The 26,588-nt window shown below is 33.6% G+C and overlaps 1 protein-coding gene across 1 annotated transcript in view; it reads right to left on the minus strand.

Annotated features, from left to right (window-relative positions):
- Positions 1–16,732: 16,732 nt before the first annotated feature.
- Positions 16,733–26,588, minus strand: part of LOC124367279 (superoxide dismutase [Cu-Zn]-like) — a 43,950-nt gene continuing 34,094 nt past the window's right edge. The window contains exons 3-4 of the mRNA XM_046823986.1: positions 22,404–22,587; positions 16,733–17,398 (exon numbers count right to left, since the gene is read on the minus strand). Coding sequence (XP_046679942.1) covers positions 17,241–17,398; positions 22,404–22,587 — 342 coding nt within the window. The 3' untranslated portion in view covers positions 16,733–17,240. The remainder of the gene's footprint in view (positions 17,399–22,403; positions 22,588–26,588) is intronic.

Genomic DNA, 26,588 nt, shown 5'->3' on the forward strand with positions numbered 1-26,588 from the left:
TGTGTGAATTTCATTTGAAGCGCTCAAGTGACTAAATAGATTGTGTGAACTTCATATGAAGCGCTCGAGTGACCAAGCAGATTGTGTGAACTTAATATAGTGATCAAGTGACTAAGCAGATTGTGTGAACTTCATATCGAGCGCTGGAGTGACCAAGCAGATTGTGTGAACTTAATATAGTGATCAAGTGACTAAGCAGATTGTGTGAACTTCATATTAAAGCGCTCGAGTGACCAAGCAGATTGTGTGAACTTAATATAGTGATCAAGTGACTAAGCAGATTGTGTGAACTTCATATCGAGCGCTGGAGTGACTAAGCAGATTGTGTGAACATCATATCAAGCACTCGAGTGACTAAGCAGATTGTGTGAACTTCATTTAAAGCGCTCGAGTGACCAAGCAGATTGTGTGAACTTAATATAGTGATCAAGTGACTAAGCAGATTGTGTGAACTTCATATCGAGCGCTGGAGTGACTAAGCAGATTGTGTGAACTTCATAAAGTGCTCGAGTGACTAAGCAGATTGTGTGAACTTCATTTAAAGCGCTCGAGTGACCAAGCAGATTGTGTGAACTTAATATAGTGATCAAGTGACTAAGCAGATTGTGTGAACTTCATATCGAGCGCTGGAGTGACTAAGCAGATTGTGTGAACTTCATATCAAGCACTCGAGTGACTAAGCAGATTGTGTGAACTTCATTTAAAGCGCTCGAGTGACCAAGCAGATTGTGTGAACTTAATATAGTGATCAAGTGACTAAGCAGATTGTGTGAACTTCATATCGAGCGCTCGAGTGACTAAGCAGATTGTGTGAACTTCATAAAGTGCTCGAGTGACTAAGCAGATTGTGTGAACTTCATATCAAGCGCTGGAGTGACTAAGCAGATTGTCTGAACTTCATATCAAGCGCTCGAGTAACTAAGCAGATTGTGTGAACTTCATATCAAGCGCTCGAGTGACTAAACAGATTGTGTGAACTTCATATCAAGCGCTGGAGTGACTAAGCAGATTGTCTGAACTCCATATCAAGCGCTGGAGTGACTAAACAGATTGTGTGAACTTCATATCAAGCGCTGGAGTGACTAAGCAGATTGTCTGAACTCCATATCAAGCGCTGGAGTGACTAAGCAGAATGTGTGAACTTCATATCAAGCGCTGTGGATTGTCTGAACTTCATATCAAGCGCTCGAGTAACTAAGCAGATTGTGTGAACTTCATATCAAGCGCTGGAGTGACTAAGCAGATTGTCTGAACTTCATATCAAGCGCTCGAGTGACTAAGAAGATTGTGTGAACATCATTTCAAGCGCTCGAGTGACTAAGCAGATTGTGTGAACATCATTTCAAGCGCTCGAGTGACTAAGCAGATTGTGTGAACTTCAAATCAAGCGATCGAGTGACTACAATAGTACTTTTGTTCCATCGACCCGATTACTATTCCCTGGTTTATTTGACCCCAGTGAACCTCGAGGAATGAAGTGCACAGATGTTTAATCACTGTTTATCCAGATGTAGATTGGAGGGAAAGAGGAGTTGAGTAGGAAGATGAAAGAATTATAGGAGACATTAATTCCTCTTTGTTGACTTGACAGCTCCGCGTGGGTCACGATTTGTGACTCGGCAGCGGACCGTGTGATACTATTGTTGTACAATGGGAGGAATTAGTTGATATTGTTAAATGACGTTTATTAAAGTTGTGTTTATTTCTACACCCGGTTGGTTCGTTGCATTATTCATGTGTTGTCTTTACGTGAATCACTGTTATTAATGTCTGTTTGCAGTGAGCAATATGTTTTGTTTGACGAGTGAAACGTTTTGGAGAGTCAAATGTTCATCATAGGTGGTTATGACGGTGGGCTACGTTTTAAAATCATATTTGTAACTTCTAGCCTTGGACGACTCAGGTAAATGAGGATTAGTTAATTTGTTAAACTGTTGAACACGATGCTGCAAGTAAAGAATTATCTATATGTACACGTGTTTTTCTTATCCGAACCAACACTCAAACCGTTCTCGTGTTGGATAGTAACTTGCAATATAGCTTCATTCCTCCATGTTAAATATAGGGATTGCCTTCAGCTACTCTGAACTGACGAGGACATTCTTGTGTTGAAAATTAAAAATGAAATATTTTAATTACTGATCTTCGCTAATCTTTTATTCCAATTTCCATATCTTATAAATAGCGTTCAAAATCCTTGATATTTTAAGCACAATCTAGTGTGTTTAACGAAACCACGTGTAGCTTTTCTGATAGTATCTCGATCGTTCTTCAGTAGTTCACAAGCGTTTAAAATTCGGTTCAATAATTCATATTTAAAATTAACTGATTCTACGTATAAAAGTTGCTTTAAATGATCCCAAAGGCAGTAATCCAAGGGATTTAAATCAAGAGACCTAGGAGGCCAATTAATTGGTCCACCTCAGCCGATCCATCTGCCTGGAAAATCTGCAAGTGCTCTTTAAAATTTTGGAAATAATGTGCCGGTGTGCCATCATGTTGGAATATAATTTGATGTTATCATTTAAGTGGTACATCTTCAAGTAGAACTGGCAGTTGGTTCTTTAAAAAGTCCTCATGCACAAAGGTCAGTAAGGCGGTTTTCAAAAACAAATGGGCCAATTAACTGGTTCCCAATTATACCACACCATACATTTATCGAAAAACGAATTTGAAAGTTTGACTCTACAACTGCTTTGGATTTTCAGTTGACCACTGGTGACTATTCAAATTTAGAATTCCGTTTCTTTTAAACCCCAATTTGTCCGTGGATAAAAGGTAACTTATTTAGATTTTCAAACACCCATTGACGATATTGTAATCTTAATGCACTGTCACCTGGATGAGGATTTTGAAGTCTTTGTAAGTGATATGGATAAAAGTTTTTTTTCTTTCAATGTTCTCCAGACTGTAGCCTACTACGATATATTTTTAATCTACTGGAAAGTCTGCGAGTGATAAGTTGAAGACTGTACTGTATCATGGCAATGATATTATCTTGTTCGCGTACAGGTTGTATTACGGAACGGTCTCTCAAAAAATTACAACGGTGCATTGGGAAAATACATTGTGAGATTATTAAATTTTTTGAATAAAGATGGTTGTGAACTGTGTGAACTGAACAATTAACAGTATGAAAAGATCCATTTGTTCTTTAGTTATTGAAAACCTATGCAAATATTACGTGAGTAGGTATTCTTCTGTAAAGAAATCGTCTTTCATATTTACGTTAAGCTGCACAACTATTTCCATTGGCAAAACCATAGACGAAAACAAGATCTGGATACTCTTGATTTTGGAACGTAAATGGCAACTTTTCGTTTAAAAACACGAATCAAGTACAAATAACACACTTACACTGCACAAACGAAACGTTTTTTTTTTAAATCTAATTTAAGCCTCAGCGTCAGCTATGCCGGCTTCGAAGTGCACTGGTTTTTTATTAAAGTACAAAGTACATGATTGGACCTCCGCGGGATTTGAACCCATGATCTCTCGGTTAGAGACCCGAGACTATAAACGGTACTTTGGGATTATACCGACCACACCCAGACATGAATCGTTATTTCACATTTCGTTTCTACTGATTACTAGATTAGCGTAGAACAATATTTCGTCAATATAAAACAGGAATTGTCTTATCGCAAACACCTCCCCATCCTCAGACAGAGGTCAAAGTCGAGCGTCTAGTAGATAACGTGATTGCAGAGTCTCGCCGCCCGTTCAGCTGGTGCATCGCTTTGTTGTACTTCCGTGTTTTACCTCTACATTTCTCCAAACACAAAAATTCAACAAAAACAAACATTTACCAAACTAAACTTTTTATTAAAAAAACACTCAAAACTTGTTTTTATTCTTGATCACATTCCGCCACCCAAAATGCGAGTGCCTCCGGCCATCAGCGCGGGCTTCGGTAGCACCTTCGGTGCTGCCCCGCGCTGATGTCGACGAAAGAAAAACATCCCTCGAGATAGTACCTATCAGTAAAATATCAAATTCTAGAGGGGCTAATCAGAAATATAAATTGAATTGTAATGGAAAGGCAATTATGTACCGTGCAAATCACGTGATGCCGCGCGGCCTGCCGTAATCAGGATTCTCGAGAAAGATAAGATAACAGCGACAACAATACCGATCACAATACCTGGAAATGCTTGTAAGTTTGTAATCTTTGTAATTGAAGAGTTGTTTTTTCGTTCTATCATGTTTGTTTCTATAAATTTCTATTTTTGTGTTCTTCATACTGGTGTGGTCGGTATAATCCCAAAGTACCCTATAAACATTACGGAGGAGGACTAAAAAACCAAAGACGATAGACGAGTTACTGTAACAGCTGAATTATTTGACCGCTGTAAAATAATAACTTTTATTTAGGTATTGTTGCAGCAGTGTTGCCAACTTTAGATTTTCAATCAACTAAAAGAATTTCAATTAACGCTTTATTTTTCAAAAAATCTTGCTTCTCAACCTTCAATGTTTCATACTGTAAATCTTTTGTAACTATTTGCTTGACTGAAAAAAAATCATTACATGTTTCGTTTTTACAAAGAACTTTCATTTCATTAACACATATTGCATTTTCTGTCTTATTTTTCGCATGTGATGCTTTAATTAAACATTAATTTAAAAACTTTTTGTGTGTTTATTATTAGCCTAATTTACGTTATTTTTTAGGAATTAAATCCTTTAAAAGATTTGGTGAAAAAGTTTGCGTGTTTATAACCCATTTAATGGAGTTAATGTACTTCTAATCTAAACTAAGCATGTTTTCGAGACCGAATTTTCCATATTTTTTCAGATATCTCAGAAATGGGTGGTCGGTCTAACAGGTCTGGGACGTATTTTTTTCAATTCTACAGTTAATATCACATAACATCCAATACATTTAACAACTATATTTACGCCATACAAACATCGGTTTTACTTTAGTTCCGTCCTTTCCAAGATACTTGAAAAAAATCTTTCGCTAGCCGAAGATCGATAACAAAGCGTTTCCGTACATATGTTTGTATGAACTTTTTCTATTATTTTGATAAGAGGAAACCCCCTGAGAAGTTTGTCGGGTTACTCGTGGGACACCCTGTATAGCAACTCACGATGACACTGTGTTGAATACTGTCACACGCAATGTAGGGTCAGTGTTCCATGTTAAATTATAGGAGGGTCCGGAATAGGGGTCTAGCGACCTCGGCCCACCCATAACCGATAAAGAGAAGGCTTTATTGTTGATGTGGACCGAACGTTTCTGCGCTTTCTTGCGGAAGAATCTTCTCGCTATCTTCATTCATCTCAAGATTCTGAGATATTAATCCGCTAATATATCAGTTCTTAGAACAGATCTTCGTGGGTGACACCTCTTCTTTTAAACGCGAACTTTAATTTCAAAATTAAATCAGATAATTATTGAAACCGATTGGATGGCTATTATGACGTTTAAAAAACATAATTTAAATACCAAACAATATAAATAACAGCAAAATAGTTTTAAGAGTTTTTTAAATACTCCACAGATAGATATACATTTAATGTTTATACATCTTAGCAATTATAAATCAATATATTATATCTTTTAGATTCACCTACAAAAATGCTTTTTACGTAATGCTGGGATACATAAATTGGTTACCTTTTTCTTTGAAATAGGATACAAGAGATTTTTAGTGTAAGAGAATTAAAAAAATTTATGATACTCAATTATTTTTACTTACCAAAAATGTGCTAATTCTTTGAACAATTTAATATCTCGTAGGAAGTGACCATAGCCTATTTTGTAGCTTCGGGTTATGAAGATTCATAGCTATTTTTGAATTGTAGGGGCAATAAATTCAAAATATCTCTCATTCAAAATTAAATTGCGATTGCAATAGGCTGACGTCTATGAAATATATTCAAAATTAGATATTTTTATATAAACAAACCCGCACTTGATCGTATACGTACTGTAATTTGTTTACAGTTTTAGTCAAATTTTAAATTTTGTGTAAATTAAACACAATTTGGCATGTAGCTTAGTACGGTTGTTACAAAAACGACATTTAATAACGGAAGCGGAGTATTAAAAGAAATTACAGTACATCTTTACACCACACCGGAAACAATTTTGGTTGCTCGCCAAACGATGCCGGCCCCAAACGACTAACTTGGCTTCCAGAATTGTTTTTCCATAACTGTGTCTTCCCAATTGCTTTATCATGCTTAAAGATTTCCACCGTGAATGCAATTACGAATATCAATTGTCAATATTCAAATAAAAAGTTTTTGCCACAAGTATAAATTCCCGTTTACAAAATACGAAAAACCTATAAAATTGCTAAAGAATGCTTGAAAGAACGATAAATAACTAAAATTATAATTACGCGAGGAAAGTAGCCATGCTTCGATACAGTACAATTAGCGCAAAAATTACGTTTGTCACGATAACTTTTGTTTGGTTTGAGGAGATAAAATATTACTGTGATTTACATCACCAGGGACTCGAGAGTTCTGATAGCGAACTACAACTGGACTAGAACATGCAACAGTTTGTAGAGTTTGTAATTTTAATTAACTACAATGTTTTAAATGACATAACAGTGTCCCACCCGCTCAGTTTTTTTAATACAAATAAAATTAATAGTTTCCAATACTCTAAATTAATGTGAGGTTAATAAAGATGGGATTATTGGGATAAAAACTGTTTTGGTTATCTGTCTGCTATCTTTTCTGTACGATCCAGTTCTGAAAATCAGATGTGCGTATACGATGAGCGTCTGTATGTGTGGACGCTTACATTGCAAAGATGTTTACTCTTTAAAAATTATTAGACAACATCTTAAGGGGGATCGATGCTGCCTATACTGTCAATGTTAATTTGTGACAAAACTTAGAACAACCGAATCTTTACCACATAGTATCATTATGTGTAAGTTTTTGTTTGATTTCTCCAATTTTGAAATTATAAAAAAATAACGGGTTTAAAAAAATAAGTTTATACTCTGATAATATATTTTACTTACTTTGTTAAGATGTCCAATGAGTAAAAAAACTCAGTATATTTCAATTTATATACGAATACTATGTATGAGGTAAAGGTTTCAGGTCTTTATCTTGCGTACTTTCTGAGAAATTTCCTTTTTATAGTTAAAAATAGAAACTTTCTGAAAATAATAGAGTTTTATTAATTTATATTGTTTTAGGCCAGCTGTATAGGAGAGTTCAAATTCACTGTCTTTGGCTGCTATCTCTTCCTCAAATTTCTTTTAACAATCTTTGCTGTCTGGTTGGCTTTCTTAAAGAGTTCTTTACTATTCGATGCAACTTTATTTTAGTCATTAAATTGGCCTTATATTAAAGATCTAGGCTTAGTAGTAGGTAGTTTAGAGCCAGGATTGGTTATTAGGCTAGGCCTACCACCCTGACGTTTCCTGCTTTTGAAAACACCATGAATGTGGGATAATCTAGGCATCATAATACACAAGAGAACTTAAAAAAACAAACTATTACTAACAACACTCCTTTCAAAACAAGGCAACCACATCATAGACATAACCAAAAAAATATTAAAACATATAAATTAACACAGAAAATTAAACAGATTGTTTAAAGTTCACAGTTACCAAACTGTACCATTCCTAACAATTAATGCTTAAACTAATTTGTGTTTTACTATAGCAAATAATACAACTTGGACGAATGAGATGGCAAAAATAATATGTTCTACTCATCAAAAACACATGTATTATAATCATTCTAACAGAAAACCCCACAGAACATGAAAAGAAAATAAAAATTGGTAAAAACTATTTTCAAGGTACTAAACCCCCTTAGGTAAATTTACCTGTAGGTATAGATTAACAGGCTACACAAACACGGCTAAAGATATCCTCATATTGCTTCGTATTAACTTCCACATTAATTTGTACTTAACAAAATATTAATTTGTGTTTTCATTAGTACTAAGCAAATGTTGGACTATTTTCAGTGATTATAAGGTTACATACAGTTTTTTTTATTTATTTATTTATACATAATTTATCCGTTACAGGTTCTACTAAGTTTTAGAACTTGTCAGCAGAGTCCAATACACAATGTAAAAAGTTATACAATGTAAATAAGTTTCTATGTATTTAAATGATTTTATTATTATTTTATTTATTGTCTCTATTTCAAGTATATTTAAATAATAATAAGGTTATAAAGAAACAAGATGAAGCAACCGCCCCTCATGTCGTGTTTTACTACAACAAATAATACAACTTGGACGAATGAGATATGAGTTCTACTAATCAAAAACACTTGTATTATACATCATTTTAACAGGAATACCAAAAAAACATGAAAAACAGAAATTAAAAACATTTATTCTCAAGGTATTAAACCCTCTTAAGTAAATTTCCCTGCATTAACAAAATACGCAAACACGGCTAAAAAGATACTTATATTTCTTTGTATTTACAACATGTTTACTCCTGTTTTCATTAGTACTAAGCAAATGTTGGCCTATTTTCAGTGATTATAAGGTTAAATAATAATAAGGTTATGAAGAACGATTCACTAAACTAGATGAAGCAATTGCTCGGTTATATTTGTAAGCCAACAAAATACTATACAAAAACAGCTATTAAAATGTTAAACAATATACATAAACAATTCATGTACGTTCAATTAAGATACGAACATATACAAGAAACGTAGGCACATAACGGAATCTGGCCATGACTTAGCTGAAATCTGGGCGCTTTTTAGGTACAAGACAGGCAATCTGCACCTGAAGTCTGGGCGCCTGATAGGTACAGGACAGGTTATCTGCACCTTAAGTCTGGGCGCCTGATAGGTACAGGACAGGTTATCGAGGACCGCAGCGTGGACATGAAACCTCATCAAATACGTTAATTTGATCACTATCAGCAAATCAATGACGTCAGTTGCTACTAATGGGATTTTTATCAGGAACCGGCAAACGCAGATATAATTTATTCTGTGGGCTACAATCTGTGCGCTTGGCTCGTCCCGTTATTGCATCACCACGACCCCATCTCCTGCCGTCAACTCAGTTAACGTACCTCTGGGAGAACGTCAACTTTCTGTTCTATTGGATTCGGATTTATCTCAGAAAAATCTGTCACAACAATTTATCGTTGCATGTATGTTGTATACTTCAATTTTTCTCAAGGTTTTAAAAACGTTTGTGTCATTATTGAAAGTTCATAAAAAATAATATTTTTATTCTTCTTTTTCTAAATTAAATATTCCAAAATGAATCTAACAAATTGTTGATGATTTATGATGCTCGTATTTCTTCAAAGTGCTATACCACCTGGTTTTGAAACACTGGTGGAATACGGAAGTCTCAAAGTTCTCAGCGATATCCGGCGGCCAGACTTAGGATGTACCATTGGTTCGATAATCGCATCACTAGCATCACCTATTGGCATATTCTGGTTACAAATCACTGACACGTTGGGTCTGGTTACAAATCCGGTACAGTCTGAGAATCATAATAATAGATTAATTCAGTGTAGATACATTGCATTTATTATATCGGTAATGTAACAACAGAAAGAGTGAATCCTTCAGCGGCACTCATCCGGATCTAAGGTTAGAAAATTTCTTAATATCACTGAAATCAAATTTATGCAGTGAATTTGCATTATAACTTGAAATTTCCAACAATTTTTAATTATAAGAATATAAATGTCTAGTATTCGTTTAAAGTAGAAACTATAGTGGCAATATGGTGATAAAGAAATCGGTACGTCAATATGCAAGCAAGTGTGGGCTGTAAATTGTTATCAATGATATACGCGCAAGCCTTGGTGCAAGCTTCTAGTTGTGACTTTTCCTCACGCGCCAGCACTGCCTTGCCACAATTTAAACTAAGATGATTTGTGCAGAAGGGGAAAATATTTTGCACGATTGCTGGATTTTAGATATTCCTCTCAACTACACCAAGTATACAGGGTGTCCCAAAATTACAGGACCAAACTTCACCAAATTGTTGAGGAGGTCAAACTGAACGAAAAATGTTGTATAATGTATAGTCCTATCTTGCTTCGTTTACCTTAGATCGGCCATTTTGTTTTTTACACACAATTAATTTTATTTTTAATACGGGTTTACCGATTTTGTTGAAACTTGGCATACATATTATAAACATGAACATAAGTTGTAAAAAAAATATTTTTTTAAAATCTTATGTGTATTTTCAAAATGGCGGCCATTTAAAATATTAAAACTTAAATAACTTGAAAACTTTATTTTACAAATAATCTTAAATTTTTTTTACAACTTATGTTCATGTTTATAATATTTATGCCAAGTTTCAACAAAATCGGTACACCCGTATTAAAAATAAAATTACTGTAATTGTATGTAAAAAACAAAATGGCCGATCTAAGTTAAACGAAGCAAGATAGAACTATACATTATATAACATTTTTCGTTCAGTTTGACCTCTTGAACAATTTGGTGAAGTTTGGTCCTGTAATTTTGGGGCACCCTGTATATACCACAGGCAATTTTAAGTTAGTAATTGGTTGGTTTTTGACCCGGTTGTCCAAAATCGTTCATAATGTAAATTTTGGCGTGATAAAAAAATAATTAAATTCTACGTGGTGATAAAAAAACGTTCACGTTACCCAATTCGGGATATTTATTTATATCTATATTACTTAATGTGTATTTCTAAACAAACTACGAACTAATTTAGCACTTTGGAAATAAATATATAGAGACATATTCTTAAATCTATAACATCTGCTATGTCAGTAATGTGTTCGTATGGTCATCATTGGCACCGCTGACAATAAAACCCATAATCGGGTAAGCACAAACACCAGTCCGCAGAATAACAAACGTTGACCTATCGTTACAGCCTTAATTCTAATCGTCGTTACAGGCCATTTATATCCAGTGTTTAAAATCAATTAAGGAGGATAAATTGGTTTTCTGTGTTGATAAACAAGGTGGGCCAGGGCAGCAGCGAGAGCGGGCGGTGATGCGGCTCATGCCGGTGATTATAGACCCATTTCCATCTGCCCGGATCACCAGCACTCGGTTCGCCATTAATTACCGACACCGCGCGCGCGCGCTCGCCCCGCAATGCTGACTGTGATGATATACATAAACTGTATTGATTTAGTTCAATATTTTACACAGCTAGTTCTGCTAGTTAAGTTAGTTTAAGATTTAGAATATGGAAATCAGTTCTTAAGACTATCAATAATTATTACTCGGTTGGTGAGTTCTTTGACACTAGTTTAGAGTTTTAGCGTGTTTTTGCTGTTTTCAGGATTCTTTTTTTATTTATTTCATCCTGTGTTACCTGGTCTGTAACTCTGATTTTATATTTGACTTAGATGTTTTAGATCTGTTTGTTTTACATATGCTTTAGATATTTTACAAAATTTTAAAATTTGCTAAGTTTAAGTTTATTTTTAGTACAACATTGTTGTATGTTAAATAGATTACTTTATATATATATATATATATATATATATATATATATATATTTGTACCATTGACTCTGTCATACAAAATTAAGTGTCAGTACGACAGTAAAGAAAACAGAGAAAATATATCAAATTTTAGTCTGCCTTTGGGACGTATTAATTTGGAGTGCACACCAATAATTTATCATTTTGGCAAGAAATGCAGTAATTAAAAAACCAAAGACCGAAACTCAAGACTGAAAGTAATAAAGAATTGAAAACGCTAAATAAATTTGGAAATGACCCAATACTGTGTGACAATAAACGATTACTTTTCTTTAAATGGCTATAATTTCTAGAGGACTGACAAAGTTTCATTTATACTGGTTCTACCTTTAGTAAAAGCATTTTAAAGAGCTGTTAGTAAAATTTTTAGTCAATTCAATTCAATTTATAAATGAATTGCACTGCTTTGCAAAGTGTTTAAATTGAAGAAATTTGAAAGCCTATTTCGCGTCCAGGCCAAAAGAACTAGTTGTGAAGTTGCCTGACGATGAAATCCTCGATTCTGAAAGGCCTCGCAAAATTAAATGAATTATTGGAATATTTGTTGTAATTCACTAGTGGTATTAAATTCAAATATTTTCAATGCTCCAAGAATCTTCAAAAACTAGTTTGTTAAATTTTCACTAAACGGGGAGATTTGAAAAATAAAGTTAAAAGGTGAGATAGCTTGTTATTATGGCTATTTAAAGTATTCAAGTGTTTTAGTCGTTGCGCTTTAATGTCTCAACCTGTAATATTCAATAATGAGTTGACGTCATCACAAAACCCCCTCCCCCCCGTAGCTGTGAGATGTCGCGTTCAATGGCCATATAATTAGCTATTGCCAGGGCCGTATCCATGAAGGGGGTATCAGGAACCTCGCTCTATGAAGAAAGAGGATCCTCAGAAAATAAAAAATGTTTTATACATCCTTATAGGAAAGAGTGAGTTGTTTAACTATCTTTAATAAATAAAAGTCTATATGTTCCTTAAATGTAAACTTTTAAATATTTAAAATACCAAGAGAGCCCATCATCTAGATATAGCTACGGACCTGCCAGCCACAGTTTATCTCAATCACGTGACCGCGGATTGATGCCTATGCCCAAGCCCGGGTAGTCATGTCGAGTTAATGCCTGCGCCGATTTGTACGCTAATTTGGGACAATTTGCATTCTTTCTCGCCTCCAAATTATTGAATTTGAATTCTGTCCCGACAGGTTCCTCAATCGTTTAGACCGTAATTGTTAACCAGTTCCTCCTCCATTTCCCATATTTTTCTGTACGCATTTGCTACTGCTAAAACTGACGGATTAGTTCGAATGCCGTCGTACTGTTGTGAGTTCAAAAGTGTTGATGTGGTTGCAGTAAATTCCCAAAAATATAAACTATTAAGGCATATTACCAATTTTTTTAACTATGCAACATCCCCAATGCATCCAATGAACTGTCCTAATCGGAATCTCAAGCAATTAAGAGTAAAATGACCTTGTGGTTTCCCCATAAGAATAATGTCTAACCTCATGTAGCTTTATTCACTAATTTATTATTTTATGATTATGAGAGATATTTTATTTTAAAGTAATCATTCGATCGTATCGACACGCGTAGTGTCTTTGTTTGTAAAATTTAATCCACAAAAATATCTTAAATCTCTTATTACATTCTAAAATTTTACACACTCAAACCTCATAATTCAGTCTTACAATTTTACAAACACACTTCTTTTATTGCTTACCAATGTAACCCACTTTATTAACAGTGGAGTCGGTCATTCCAATTGCGCGGTTTCCCAGTCGAATTCCAAAAACTCGCTCAGTGTTATAAAATGCATGTGACATCAAAATGCGTTTACGGCGTTGGGGCATTTTTTGTTAAGTTGGGAAGTCTTCTGATCTAAAAATCATACTGACAAACCCACGTAGCATTATCCCATTAATTATTTTTTACCAGTTACAAAATATATATTTAAGTGTTTCAAAAACTTATTCCACCTAAAACAAATCGGGTCAATTTGTTTTCTTTTAGGTTGGTACACAGTTTTGAAAGTGAAAAATCTCAAAAACCTCTTCGTGTAGTGGTTTAATGCCAATTCACAATCTATACATACTGTACACACTGAGTTACTCAGAATGTTGCTTAACATTACTAAGTTAGGAAAAATATATTTATTTTTACAGCAAAAATCCCTAAAATCTGTCAACTCAATTCTTCGAACAAAATTGTCTGATAAAACTCACACAAATCAAGCAAAGCACATGGTAGGTGAATGTTTCTGTTAAGTGTGGTAAATTTTGGATTCCCTCCTATAAGTATAAAAATAAAATAGCTTCAAAATGCAGACTTTTCCATCACCAATGAAAAAAACTTTTTTCACTTGAGGGGCTGGGAAAATTTCATTTTTGTGTGTCTCTCTGTCTGTTAGTGTGCAGGATACCTCACCTACAGGCTTGAAATTTACATGAAGCTTTTTCTCCATATAAGAAATATCGAGTTCGATTATGATATGTTTGAGATTTGGCTGAGCATTAGCGAAGATTTTTATATTGCCCTTATGGGTTACCACGATAGCATTAATATACTGAGCCTAAATGAGTTATTGTTTTGACATAATCAATGTATCCTCAGCGAAGCTTTTTACGCGTCAAGTGGTGTGGTATACTTCTAAATATACTATATTTGGGATTGGATAGTATAAAGGACCCAATTTCATGGAAGAGAAAAGTTATTGCGGCAGAGGGACTAATGCAGGACTATGGCCGGGTCCACACGTCATAGCCAGGATCGTAAATAATGGCCGACTGACTGCATCATTTACAACAATAACTCATTCGAGTTCGTCATGATTCATTGCCCTTTTTGGATCACTAATAACTCAACGATACGATATTATTATTGGGGCTTACCTTAAATTTTATTAATTGTTAATTGTTGTCTCAATTAATTTGGATGTGTGTTTGATACATTAGTTTAACTACGAATGTAAATATAATTTTTTTATTAATAAACAACAGACCGGAAACAATCATCAAACAACATCACAGAAATCAATTCTCGTTTTTTGAGAATGACTGATGGAGATAGTGACATTTTTTTCTAGTGGAATGATTTTTATTTGATTTTTGGCACATCTTACAATCGGGCACAAAGCATAAAAATATGAGTATATGAATTTTTACATTATGTACATGAAATACGTCTGGAGGGAGTGACGTTCTTTTTATTAATTAAAAAATGTTATTTCCTAACGAAAACACTTTTTAAATAACATTCAATTGAAAAACTATACTTTCATTAAGTAATAAATTAATGTCACTGTCTGAAGCTTTAACTAATGTCCGTACTCTAGAAATGTTCACATTTCAATGTTCAGCGTTTGTATTAGGGCTGATTAGAAAATTGCCTACATTCCCTACTTCAAGTTTGTGTAAAGCCTCGTGGGGTGATAAAACAAACCTTCTAATTTTCATAAGGAAGTCATCCTCAAGTAATATGAATTTAAAATATACAAAAATCCAACGAAAATCGACTAAACCATGTTTACCAATATTATTTTATTTTCAAAATTACCACATTTTTTTAGACTCGATTTGAAACTGAACATGTCCGACAGCAATAATAATTTAATGGAAGTATTAAAAAATTTATCAATCGTACAAACATGAGAAGTCCTTGATGAAAATGCATTGAAACTATTAATGATTAGAAAATTGTTTAAACTATTATATAAGAAATAAGTAAAAGTCAACGCTAGAAAAACTGCGCCATAAATATAAAAGTGAAGTGTGGTAATTTAGAATTTATGTGTTTAACCAATCATTTAGAAATCTGCCTACATACATGGACTAGAGTACTGAAGCATTAGCTAGCAACGGATATGCATCAAAACCACCATGAAGATAAGCTACATCATTTTCTAGGTAAGCTTCATTAGTGTTTTATTTACTTCTGTTCCCAGACGTGATGAAGGCGGTAGACATTGTATTAAAGTGTCACGATAACAAATGTTGGCAGTGCGATCCAACGGCTAGGCCTAGTACTATCATTGACGGAATCAACAAGTAACTAAGCTTGTTTTTGAAATAGTATGTAAACGTCTATCCCTGAGTATTCATAGTGATTTAGAATTCGTGAAATGAAAATTAATAATACATTATACGGCCAGTATTTCTTCATAAACGTACTTGAGGAATGAATGTGTCACGTATTGTAATCAACGTGTTTGTTAGGTGCAGGAGTATAGATTTATGTGGAGGAGTGAGAACAGATATAAAGAGATACCTCTGTCCTGTGCTGAACTCTAGCGGGAGAAGGTAACACTTCCAGAATCTGCTTTCTTGCACAAAATATTTACACATCAACACCTTCACCTTGAGCTCACCTCTTATTTTTGGAAGTCAACAGTAGATTGTATGGCCCGCAGCTACGAACTGAAAGATGTTATACAGTTGTAGCCTAATATATTATTGACACATGTCTCGTTGTATTTGTTTTTCCTGTTGAAGGTTTCAAGATGATTATTTTTTTTAATATTTATATTTTATAATAAAATGTAAAAAATCATAGAATATTTAGGAAATATAAAAACAGCCACTTGTACAATATTTTACAACTAATAATCACCAACTCTTCTCTTACCAACTTCATACTCTAACTGTTCATAATAATTTTATTTTTTCACACTACGTGACTACGTACAGTTACGTCATTACGTAGTTAAAAAGTACGTTAGAGATGAACTTCTAGCTATCCTTCTCTCATTGAATGAGTGAAATATTCACAAATTCATACTCCATATTCGACATCTTTTGAGTGGAAATTAATATTACACGTGCTGAAAACCATAAGTGTACTGCATAATACACGGTATAAAATGACAGTTCTTTACCTGAATCTATATTTGGTTACACATAAACAACAAATTTCAAGTCAAACTTCCACGTCAAACACTGCGAAATTCAACCAAAATTATATAAAAGTTATCACATTTACCTCTTAACAAAAAGCACTTCCTAGGTTAGTTAATAGAGTATTGTAACTGGTATTACATATTACGATGAAGTGGATGAAATTGTATCGAACAAATCGAAATAAAAGAAAGTTAAAGTAATATTTTATGAAAATATTAGGTGATTTTTTCGAATATTGCACAAAACTATTAGGAATTGTTTCTATTTTTTCAATGAGATTGGCTGATCATCAAAATTCTTTGGTGTAAACAAAAGAAATTTCTGTAATTGTAAATTACTTAACTAAGGATGAAGAAACGTTTCAGACAAGTACATCGGGAAGTACATTTAATACAAAATTATACAAGTGGTGATTCATTATTAGGATTTATTTACATAAAACTATATATCAACTATATTATATTATCGGGTCATAATATAAAGATATGTTAAGTTCTATGTATTTAATGAAAGCACTTACACACCTTAAATCTAAAAATGGTAGTTTGGCATCACCGAATCTCATGTTCAATAATATGCTTAAAATTATGCGAAGGTAACTGTTTTTTTTTTTCATTTATAACCTGAACTCATTTAAAAATTTTTTTTAAGTGGACTTTTTTTTTTAAATGACTGCTGTCAAAAAACCTTATTTTTTCTAATGTGTATAATTTGTGTATCGTGCGATGTACTATTTTTTACATTTTTAGTGTTAAAATACCTGACATTTTCGTCAATAGAATAGAAAATGTTTAGTTAACGTGAGCAAATTTCCATTTTAAGAAATTTTAGAGTTGAAATTCCAGATATTACTGTCTAGAAGTAAACCTTCGTCCACGTCACTGCTCAGGCTCCATGGGGGTGGCAGCCGGTGGTGGAGGTGGTGGAGGTTGTTGAGGTGGAGGAGGTGGTGGTGGAATGGAGATCTCTGCCAGACCGATGATACCACAGGCCAGCCTCTTGCCAGAGTTGCCACTCTTCAGGGATTCTTGGTCACCTAAACGAGATAATCAGTGAGAGAATGAAGATAGTTGTTATCCAAACACATAATTTGGAAAATGAAATAGGCTATGTGAAGGAAACAGGATTTTTCCGGACATTTGCCATCGTTCAGTGAAACAATAAATCAGTAACACCACGTTTCGAGATCTGCAATCTGATCTCTTCTTCAGGTAAAGAACTAACCTAATACATAATATTACAAACTAGGTTAAAATAAACAAATCTTACCAAAGCGTTGTGGCACGCCTAAGTCAGGAATCACAACCTACATGTTGTTTGTCAACTTCACTAACTCTATAAACATGCACTTAATAACGTCAAAAATAACCTTCAAACAAAGAAATAGGCTAGTTAAGGTTATATACGTAGAATTTTATTATTTAATATTTTTGGGTTAATCGACTTGAACCACACCTTTCATCTTTATGAAACTTGGCCAATAACTAGACAGCATAGGCTAGTCTTCTTTACAACCCTGTCAACAACGAAGCAGGTCTCACTGCCAAGCACGGTAGTAGTAGACTCTTAAAACAATCTTGAGGCCCTCATAAGATTGTACGTTGAGACAATGACCAATATGAAACATGAATAATATAAATTGACTGGGTTGTTGTAGTCGGTAATCATGAACCTCTACACAAAATTGGTTTAATAAACGTTTTAAACGCACTATTATGGAAGGGTTCTTCTAGTGTTAAGCTCCAGTAAGGGTGTTAATGCACTATTGTGTGAAAGCATTAGTGCATTTACATTAATGTAAACATAACTAAATAACATTCCACTGTGACATAAGCAATATAGAAACTAGTTAATTATGAGTACGTTATCTACTTGAGTATGAGAAACTCTGTTGAACCAAAGGTACTAAAGAGTACATTATTAGTAGATTAGTGCTGAAATCTACCAACGTTAGATTGAACTACTACGGGAAACGTCCAAGACTATAACACCGACCTATTGCTTCTTATTGTTTCTTATAGATTGTGTTTACTGTGATATTTTCCTGTGTTATTGTTCCTGTGGTTGTTCATATTTTTGGAATAGCATTTTATAAACCTAAAGTAATTTCAATAAGTTATTCATACAAGTGATCCACAGCTTAAAAACGAAGACCTTTACATTTATTGACCGATTATATACACGTCTAAGTCATTAGCACGGTAGAGTAAAATTAAAAATTAACGATTCCAGAATTTTTTAGGCCAACTTTGGTCCTTTTAGGTTTTACTGTAATATGATAAGATTTTCAAAAGGACGATCTGGCTAGGTGTACAACGCTTTGTGAAGTAGGCTATACAATAACATGTAACCAAAAAGACAGTATAACTTACCTTTACGTTTAATTACTTTTAATTGTTTCAAATATAGCATTATTTTGTATTTAAAAATGCCTTGCAGACAACCTTAAAGTGTCATAATGTAATAAGGTTTTACATAATGATCGCTTAAACTAGTACAAATTTGTCTTCGTTCTTAAATATATATTTCTATAAAATGAAATCATAAGAAATTTTCAATTCTGTATTTAATTGTACATACATATGGCTTCATTCTATTAATTTTTTTAAACATCCCCCTGATTATTAACCCACATATAGCTAAAACATATAAACTCTATTTTAAACCATCTTTTGCTTATAAATACTAATAATTTAGGATAAAAAAATTTGCCATCAGGATAAAAGAACACAAAGAAAACACGAGGAAGGGACTAACAGAAAGTTAATAAGTGCATATAATTGATGGTCCGAAAACCACCGTATGAATTAGGATGAAGCCAACATAAAACATTTTTTAAAATAAATTAATCGAGGGTTCATACATTGAACTAGAGGATCAGTCAATCATCAGTCAAAATTAGGCCGAAATTAGATTTTTATAAACCAAAAAATAGTCACATTATGGTTTGAGAAGTCCATCTAGAATAAAACAATAATAAACCCCCCCCCCGTTCGTTATCCGTTTTGCCGCCACCTTGTTCCTGCAATAACGGTCACCATTTACTATAGGCCTCTGGTTACTTCTAAATGGTTCTCGATTAGCGCAGTTCTATCGTGACCTGAAATCTTATTTCGGATTTAATAATTATTGGGGTTTTGTTTGTATTTAATGCATGGAATTAACACAGCATGGTCGTTCTGACTAACGCACGTCACAACGGTCTTCCATGATTGGTTTATTTTAGTCTAGATTGTACTTATGAGATAGGTTATTTATCCACCTGAGGAAGAGATCAGATTGCAGATCTCGAAACGCTGTTTTACTGATTTCGTCTATCACTAGAAATCAACTGAAATCATAAGAAATTGTTAATTTTGTATTTAATTGTGCAAACATATGGCTTTCATTTTTATCTTTCCAAAAACATAAAAGTTTAGATACTAAAAAAGATATCGTTTACACTGTTCTTTACTCTCTTTGAATACACCACTGACAAGTGGTTTTGAATTTAATTGAAACTGTACTGCAAATTACTTTGAAGACTGGGCAAGGTACTCAAAGTCAAATATGCTATATTTAATTTCCATAATTAATTAATTTAATGATTAACCGTTATAATATTTTTATAAAAAACAGTGTAATAAAATTAATTTGGTGAGATCCTTCACGGTATTTAGACCTGTAAGGTCTTCAATGCTGCTTCTGGATTTACAGGGTGTTATGATCGAGGATAGGGGTTTCCTCAACCTGAGACATCCACTATGAGGGACGATAGTGGTTGACTCTCTTGAGAGGTTTTTACTACATAAGGTTTCCCTCACGTTTACACAACCTTTAACAATAAAAAAAGCTTGAGCCATTGTAAAAATCATCGTCCTATGTATACTAAACCTATGCAGCGATTTCCATGAGCTCAATTGTATATCAACATTGCTGTCAGTAATGTACGCTGTACTCGCTCCTGGACATCTAATGAGTTGCCCAGATGTAACTACTTATATCAGCATCTGCTGCATCAAACGTAGGTTCTACTGGCACACATCAGTTCGTCAGAAGTGAACTAAACCAGTCTCCCTGACTTCATCCAGGAATGGTCTAGACTGATGTTGCGAGTATGTCACCAGTCCACTTCTGGATAAATGGCTGATTGGCCAATCTGGTGGATAGAGCGGCTGTCGCTAGACAGTCGGTTGTGGTTGCTTTATACTTACTTTTTTATAATTGTTGTCCTGACCCTTTGGCCTATAAAGGCATTCGTTGAGTCAATGTACCTTCAAGGGATGGTAATCCCTTCAAGGTGTGTGGTTTTACACAGATAAGGTATTTATGCCACCCGACAGGTAAAACACTGGTATTGATTAAAAACCGTTTTCAGGAATTTTTAAGCTCAATCTTAAATTTTTTCACTACAATTACACTTTTAATAACAAGAAATAGGTTTTGATAAATTTGAGATCCCATTATATTAGCTACGGTGCAAACGGTTTCAAGTTATGCTGCTCCGACGAATGGTGTTTGTTTCTGGTTATAAAGCTATGAGTTTACGTGTTCAATGTGGTTCGCCTTTATTTAACTTAAAATTTTAAAAAATGTTCCGGCCGTAATGATTCTCAGTACTTTGTTCTTCAGAATGAGACAGAGGCGCAGTCTCAGCAACGACCGCAGTGCATTTGTTGTAGAATAAATTTCTTTCATTGCAGGCTATTTTACTCATCAGAAAAAGAATAAACAAGAGATGTTACTCAGCTAACCAGTAAACAGATTTTTCAAGAACTTGAAGATTGTATAAATTTAAAAACTACGAAAGACAAAGATGTCCTTACAAAAGTAAATTTCCAGCTTAATCAACTGTTCTTTCTGGCACAAACCATCATTCAACACAACCCCCAATACTTTAGTTGATTTTGTGTTTCTAATTCATCATCATCGATGCAAATTACAGCAGCACTTGAGTATTTATTTTGTCTCTGGATGATTTGGATAATCATGCATTTGGGTTTTCTTTGTTTTTCAATTTCAGAAAATTTTCTGAGATGACTAGGGCAGGATTTTCGTGAAAGATACAATTTCAAATGTTAGTGTGTTTAAAATCATGTGGGGATGGTTTAAAATGTTTTTTGTTTCTATTTCTTTATTACAGTTTTATCTCGTTTCCCCTCATTTCCTCCACTGCTGTACCGTAGGTAAAGACATGACTGTGTCCTTCAGGAATAGATTTCAGAAGGTTCGAAATGATTGTTTGCGTTTTTTGTAGTTTGAGAGGAGGTGAAAAAAATTTCACCTTATTGTGTACAGCTTATAATTGTACAGATGGATTATACAAGACCTTCTTAATTTTGTTTGTGTAGTAATTTTTTCTACCTTAAAATTTGATCCCAAGATATTTTCTGAACGATTTTGAAATCGTTGAAGAATGCTCAACTAACAACCGCACTGATTCCTCTATGCTGCGAATTCCTCACTGTAGATCGACCGTAATCAACAAGTTATTTGCCGTAACTGTAGCTCAAACGTGGAACTCCTTTCCAGCTTCCATGAAATGTTTGGAGAGCCAAGATCGGTTTGCTTCTGCTGTCAGGACTTACTTCTTGCAGCGTATGGTTGAGGGGCCCGAGAGTGACTAGACTTTGTTAGTAAAAAGAATGAATACGTGCGTGCATTATAATGGATTCTCGTATCCTTTTAATTTAATAATTTGTATTACTTTTTAGAATTTTCTTTTTAATATTTTTTATTTTTGTAAATAATATAACTGTTTGTTGTTATGTTATTTATAAATGTTGTTATTTTCCGTGTGTTTTAGAAATAGTATTATTAATATTTTTATGAAAGTGAGCAAGTGTTATATTTTATGATTTTGTATTTACAAAGAAATTGTTACTTTTAGTTTTAATAATTATTTATATTATTTCAGCATTTATATATTACTTTAAGTTTATTTTATGTTATATTAAGTATGTTAATTTTTTATTTAAATTTCCTTAAATCAAGAAATTATAATGAATGGACCCAATGGTCCTAACTTCTCCTGTCACAATAAAGAGCTTATTCATTCATACCTCCTCTGCCCAGATCATCCTCCTTCTCGTGGACGACGACACTCCTGCCCACCACGCTGGTGGGTCCGGTCAGCGAAAAGGCGTGGTCTGACAGTTGTATCTGGACCACACCGTCCTCTCCCGCCACGATGTTGCCAAGATCCCCGACATGCCTGTAGGGGTCCACCGGGCCTCCATGGTTCGTCTGGAATCAGATAACATTTCACGTTTCTGAACACTAAGAATCTAGAGCCTTCAGCGATATTGAGGGCGCTGCCTTACGATAGTTCTTAATAGATAAATGCGAACAAATCTGAACCATTAAGTACGAAACATCTGATGGAGTCGAATGAGTGTGATACCTGTATAGTCTTGTTACTTAGCAAGATCGTATAATGTTTGGAGATTATCAAATTCTTTATAGAAAATTACAATCTTGTCATACCAACCTTTGACGCAAAGTGAGACGTCCACTTAATGTGATGAGAAAGAAGAAGAAGAAAGAAAAGTGCTTTATTCATACAATAAACAAAACAAAATATTACCCTCACTAACCTTAATAAGAACTAGCTTTAGCTCTCTAACAGTAAATTAATATTGATTTAGTCCAAAGTAAGGAACAAATATTAAGAACTAAATACAGTGGTTATTACGATCGACTGCCTGATTGGCACTTCTGCATACTTCCTATAGATACAATTAATACAAAAATTTAATTATAAAAAAATAGTTACATTTTAAGTTTGGCGATTCAAATAAGCTGCAATATTACTTGCAATCAGAAAAAGAAAAGGAAAATGTTTTATTCCGTAAGTCCACTTAATGTGATGGTGTGAGAAGAACAATTACATGCCTTATATTTCAATACGTGAATCGATAACAAGTTATGATCCAATAAAGCGTTCTATATCATGGAGTAGGTACAGTACTTGTTTAAGAGGCTGTTTCAACCGCAGTAGTAATGTTTATTAATTATACTAATCGTTTTTAAGGAAACTATCAAAACCAATTTGAAATCGTTTTTAACTTTTCGAGAATCGAACCCGTGACCTCTCACTTATAGAGACGTAGCATCACTCCTGTTGGCTAGTGTGGAGGTCTCATACTGTTCTCATATCACTCATACATATATGCAGCGTATTAGCAACAATTTATTGTCGCGTTAAAATAAAAACAAAACAGAAATACGAAGGGCTGGAAATCCTTCTGAGAAATCGTTTTATTTTTATCTATAAGTTCTTTTCACAAAAGCAAAGTAAGTTCTTATTTTCACTTCATGGTATCTTTTGCTACTTCAAAGGAGAACAACATCAGTCATTGAGAAAATCACCTTGATATTTAGAAAACATATATTTTACGATCGTGCATAATACAGTATAAACTAAAATATTTCAAACATAAACATTTTTCTCGTCAAAGTTCTTTCATCCTTCTAAACTTATTGACTGTTCAATAGACCCATCATTACATTAATATCACGTTTATATTAGATTTCCAAAAAATATAATTTATGAAAATTTTTATTTCATTCCTGGAAATGTGATATATGCAAAACTTTATTGACACAAACTCTACAATAATAATTATACATGTACAAAATAATTCTAATAGTAGTACATGGTATTTGGACGAATCATTCTTACACTTTATGTTCAGACTAATTATGTATTAGTCTGATTGTATTTTCAAATAAAATATTCCAAACCTTTGAACTGTCTTGATTTTGGATTTTCTTACTAAAGCATTCTTGAGGTGTCCAAATTAATATGGAACGACAGCCGAATTCTATCCCATGCAAAAATACCGGGCTGTTCTTACATAAAATTCTCCCAAATACTTGACCTCGAATTAGCCGAATTACAGACTACGCTATAATTGCCGGAATTAATTATACTGGTGAAATCTGGGAACCTCTGATAATTGTTGGACACGATAGTCTTATATAAACATTAGGATGATGTTTCGGTCATTCAAATTATAATTCAACGGTATTTTTGGATGAAGAAAAACCGACTGCAAGTCCAGCTCACCGATAGTTTCATTATATCTCAAAATAATATGAGTTTCAAAACAAAAAACAAATAAACTTTCATAAAATATTCGTAAAGCACAAAAATTCATTGCTTGTTATGGCATGATGATATGTGTTTTTTCTTAAAGCTCATATAGGATGGCCACAGGATTAGGTTACTAGCTCCTTATATGTAACTCTTAAACTAATAGTTTTTTATTTTTCGATTCATCTGATTTTAAAAGAGAAGTATAATGGTCTTTGTGGTTTTGTGACTCCAATAAGGTGTTTTCATCAAAGAAGAAATTATCTCACCTTATAATTTAATGTATTTTTTTATTTTAAAGACGCTCTTTCATCATCTATATTAGACAAAACGGTACTAGTAATAAGGTAAGTAGTAAGAAATAAAAACGCATGAGATAACAATAATTATATTTACTAAGCAAATTATTGTAATATGAATTCAAACAAATGATACCACTGAAACAGATATTATTTACGTACAATAGGTTAAACAATTTAAGTTTGTTTTAATCAAATAACATGTTTTTGAGTATCTTTTGAATCTCTTACTATAGTTGAATTTGAAATACCGCTGTCACGGAGAACAAACAGTCCTTTCAGAGAATTCTTTCCAACTGCAGATCTTCCTTAAAGATTGAATTACGTTTCTATGCGAAGTACGAGCACTTACTGTCTTACCCAATCAACAACCTTGCTGCAGAAACACTCACCACCACAACCCATCCGCTGTTGAAACCAAGTTTATATACCTATCTGGGTATGAAACCAACCCCTACTTTTCACACCGTTTAAATTAAGGAAACATACCAAGTTTTAAGCCTCCGAGCGTCCATCATATTTTGTAAAATGCATACCCGTTTTGTGAGGTTTTACAGACTGTCCTTGTAAAATTTATAATAAATCTGAATAGTAACTTAAATATAAAGTGTTATATGCCAATTGTTTGCAAAGAACCGTGCTTTCAGACCGTGTAGCTATGAAGTTAGAAAAACCAATTGCTTTGTGTAGAAAGTATAATAAAGTTAAGCAAAAAATAACAACAAAATTTGCAATAAAGTATGCATATGTGTTTTAGATATTACACCTATTCAAAATTCAGAATAGCCAAATTGTAGGAAATTTTGTTCTGAAGACAAAAACTATATAATGTTGAACTGTTTATATTGATAATGTTTTGAAAAAAATATGTTTATGAATAAGTGCACATTTGAAATTTTGTCTTACTTGCGGTAGTTATATAATACATTGATATAACAATGTTTTTTTTTTTTATTTTTATATTACACTAATACAAATAGCAATACAAAATTTATATAATTATAAATTTTGGCATAACATAGAAATATACATTGGTGTAAGTTTTTTCTAGCAATTTATAATATTCACGCATATAGAAGACAGTCATAATAGTGATTATCTTTCATTAAAAACATAAACAATATTTACATGCAGTAATATCTTTTCTAACAATTGTGACTTCATAACAACGAATTGAAATGAAAACAAGGACAAAATATACTGTAAACGGCGAAATTCACACATTCGTACTTGAGCAACAGCAAACAATGAAAACACTTTGTTGGAAACAACAGCTGATGAAAATTACGTAGAGTAATGTTTACTAGAAAATCGTAAAACCACTAAACACAAAGAAAATCTCAAGAGGTTTCGAACGGTAAAGGTTATAATGCGATTTGATTGGTATTAGCATCGGCAAAATGAGTATAAAGTCAAGAATGTCTATCATCAAAATCTTTTATGATGACGTTTAGTGAAAGTCGGAGTCGTCAAAAATGTTGATGATGGACGCTTGGAGGGTTAAATGTTTCAGTCTTTACCTCGTAGGTCTTAATTCCAAAATACAATAAAAATGCCATAACCTGAAAGTCTAAAAGATTGTATCTATCTAGATTCCAATATAGATGACTCATGTATGAAATGTAAAATGTTCTGATCGGAACTTAAGAAAAATCAGGTTTCCAAATATGCAGATTCCAGCACATTACATAAGAAAGTAGCAAGCTGATTCCATACCCTAATATGATTCGAAAGTAGAAACTTTTATCTTTATGCTCTCCATCCGGGAGTCATAAGTCGGGGCTCTGCCACTTTGGCTGTATCTCCATCGCATTCTTCTGCGGTACCGGCAGCTACAGGAAGTCACTCTG

Source organism: Homalodisca vitripennis, chromosome 8 (assembly GCF_021130785.1).
Source record: "Homalodisca vitripennis isolate AUS2020 chromosome 8, UT_GWSS_2.1, whole genome shotgun sequence".
NCBI classification, from domain to species: Eukaryota; Metazoa; Arthropoda; class Insecta; order Hemiptera; family Cicadellidae; genus Homalodisca; species Homalodisca vitripennis.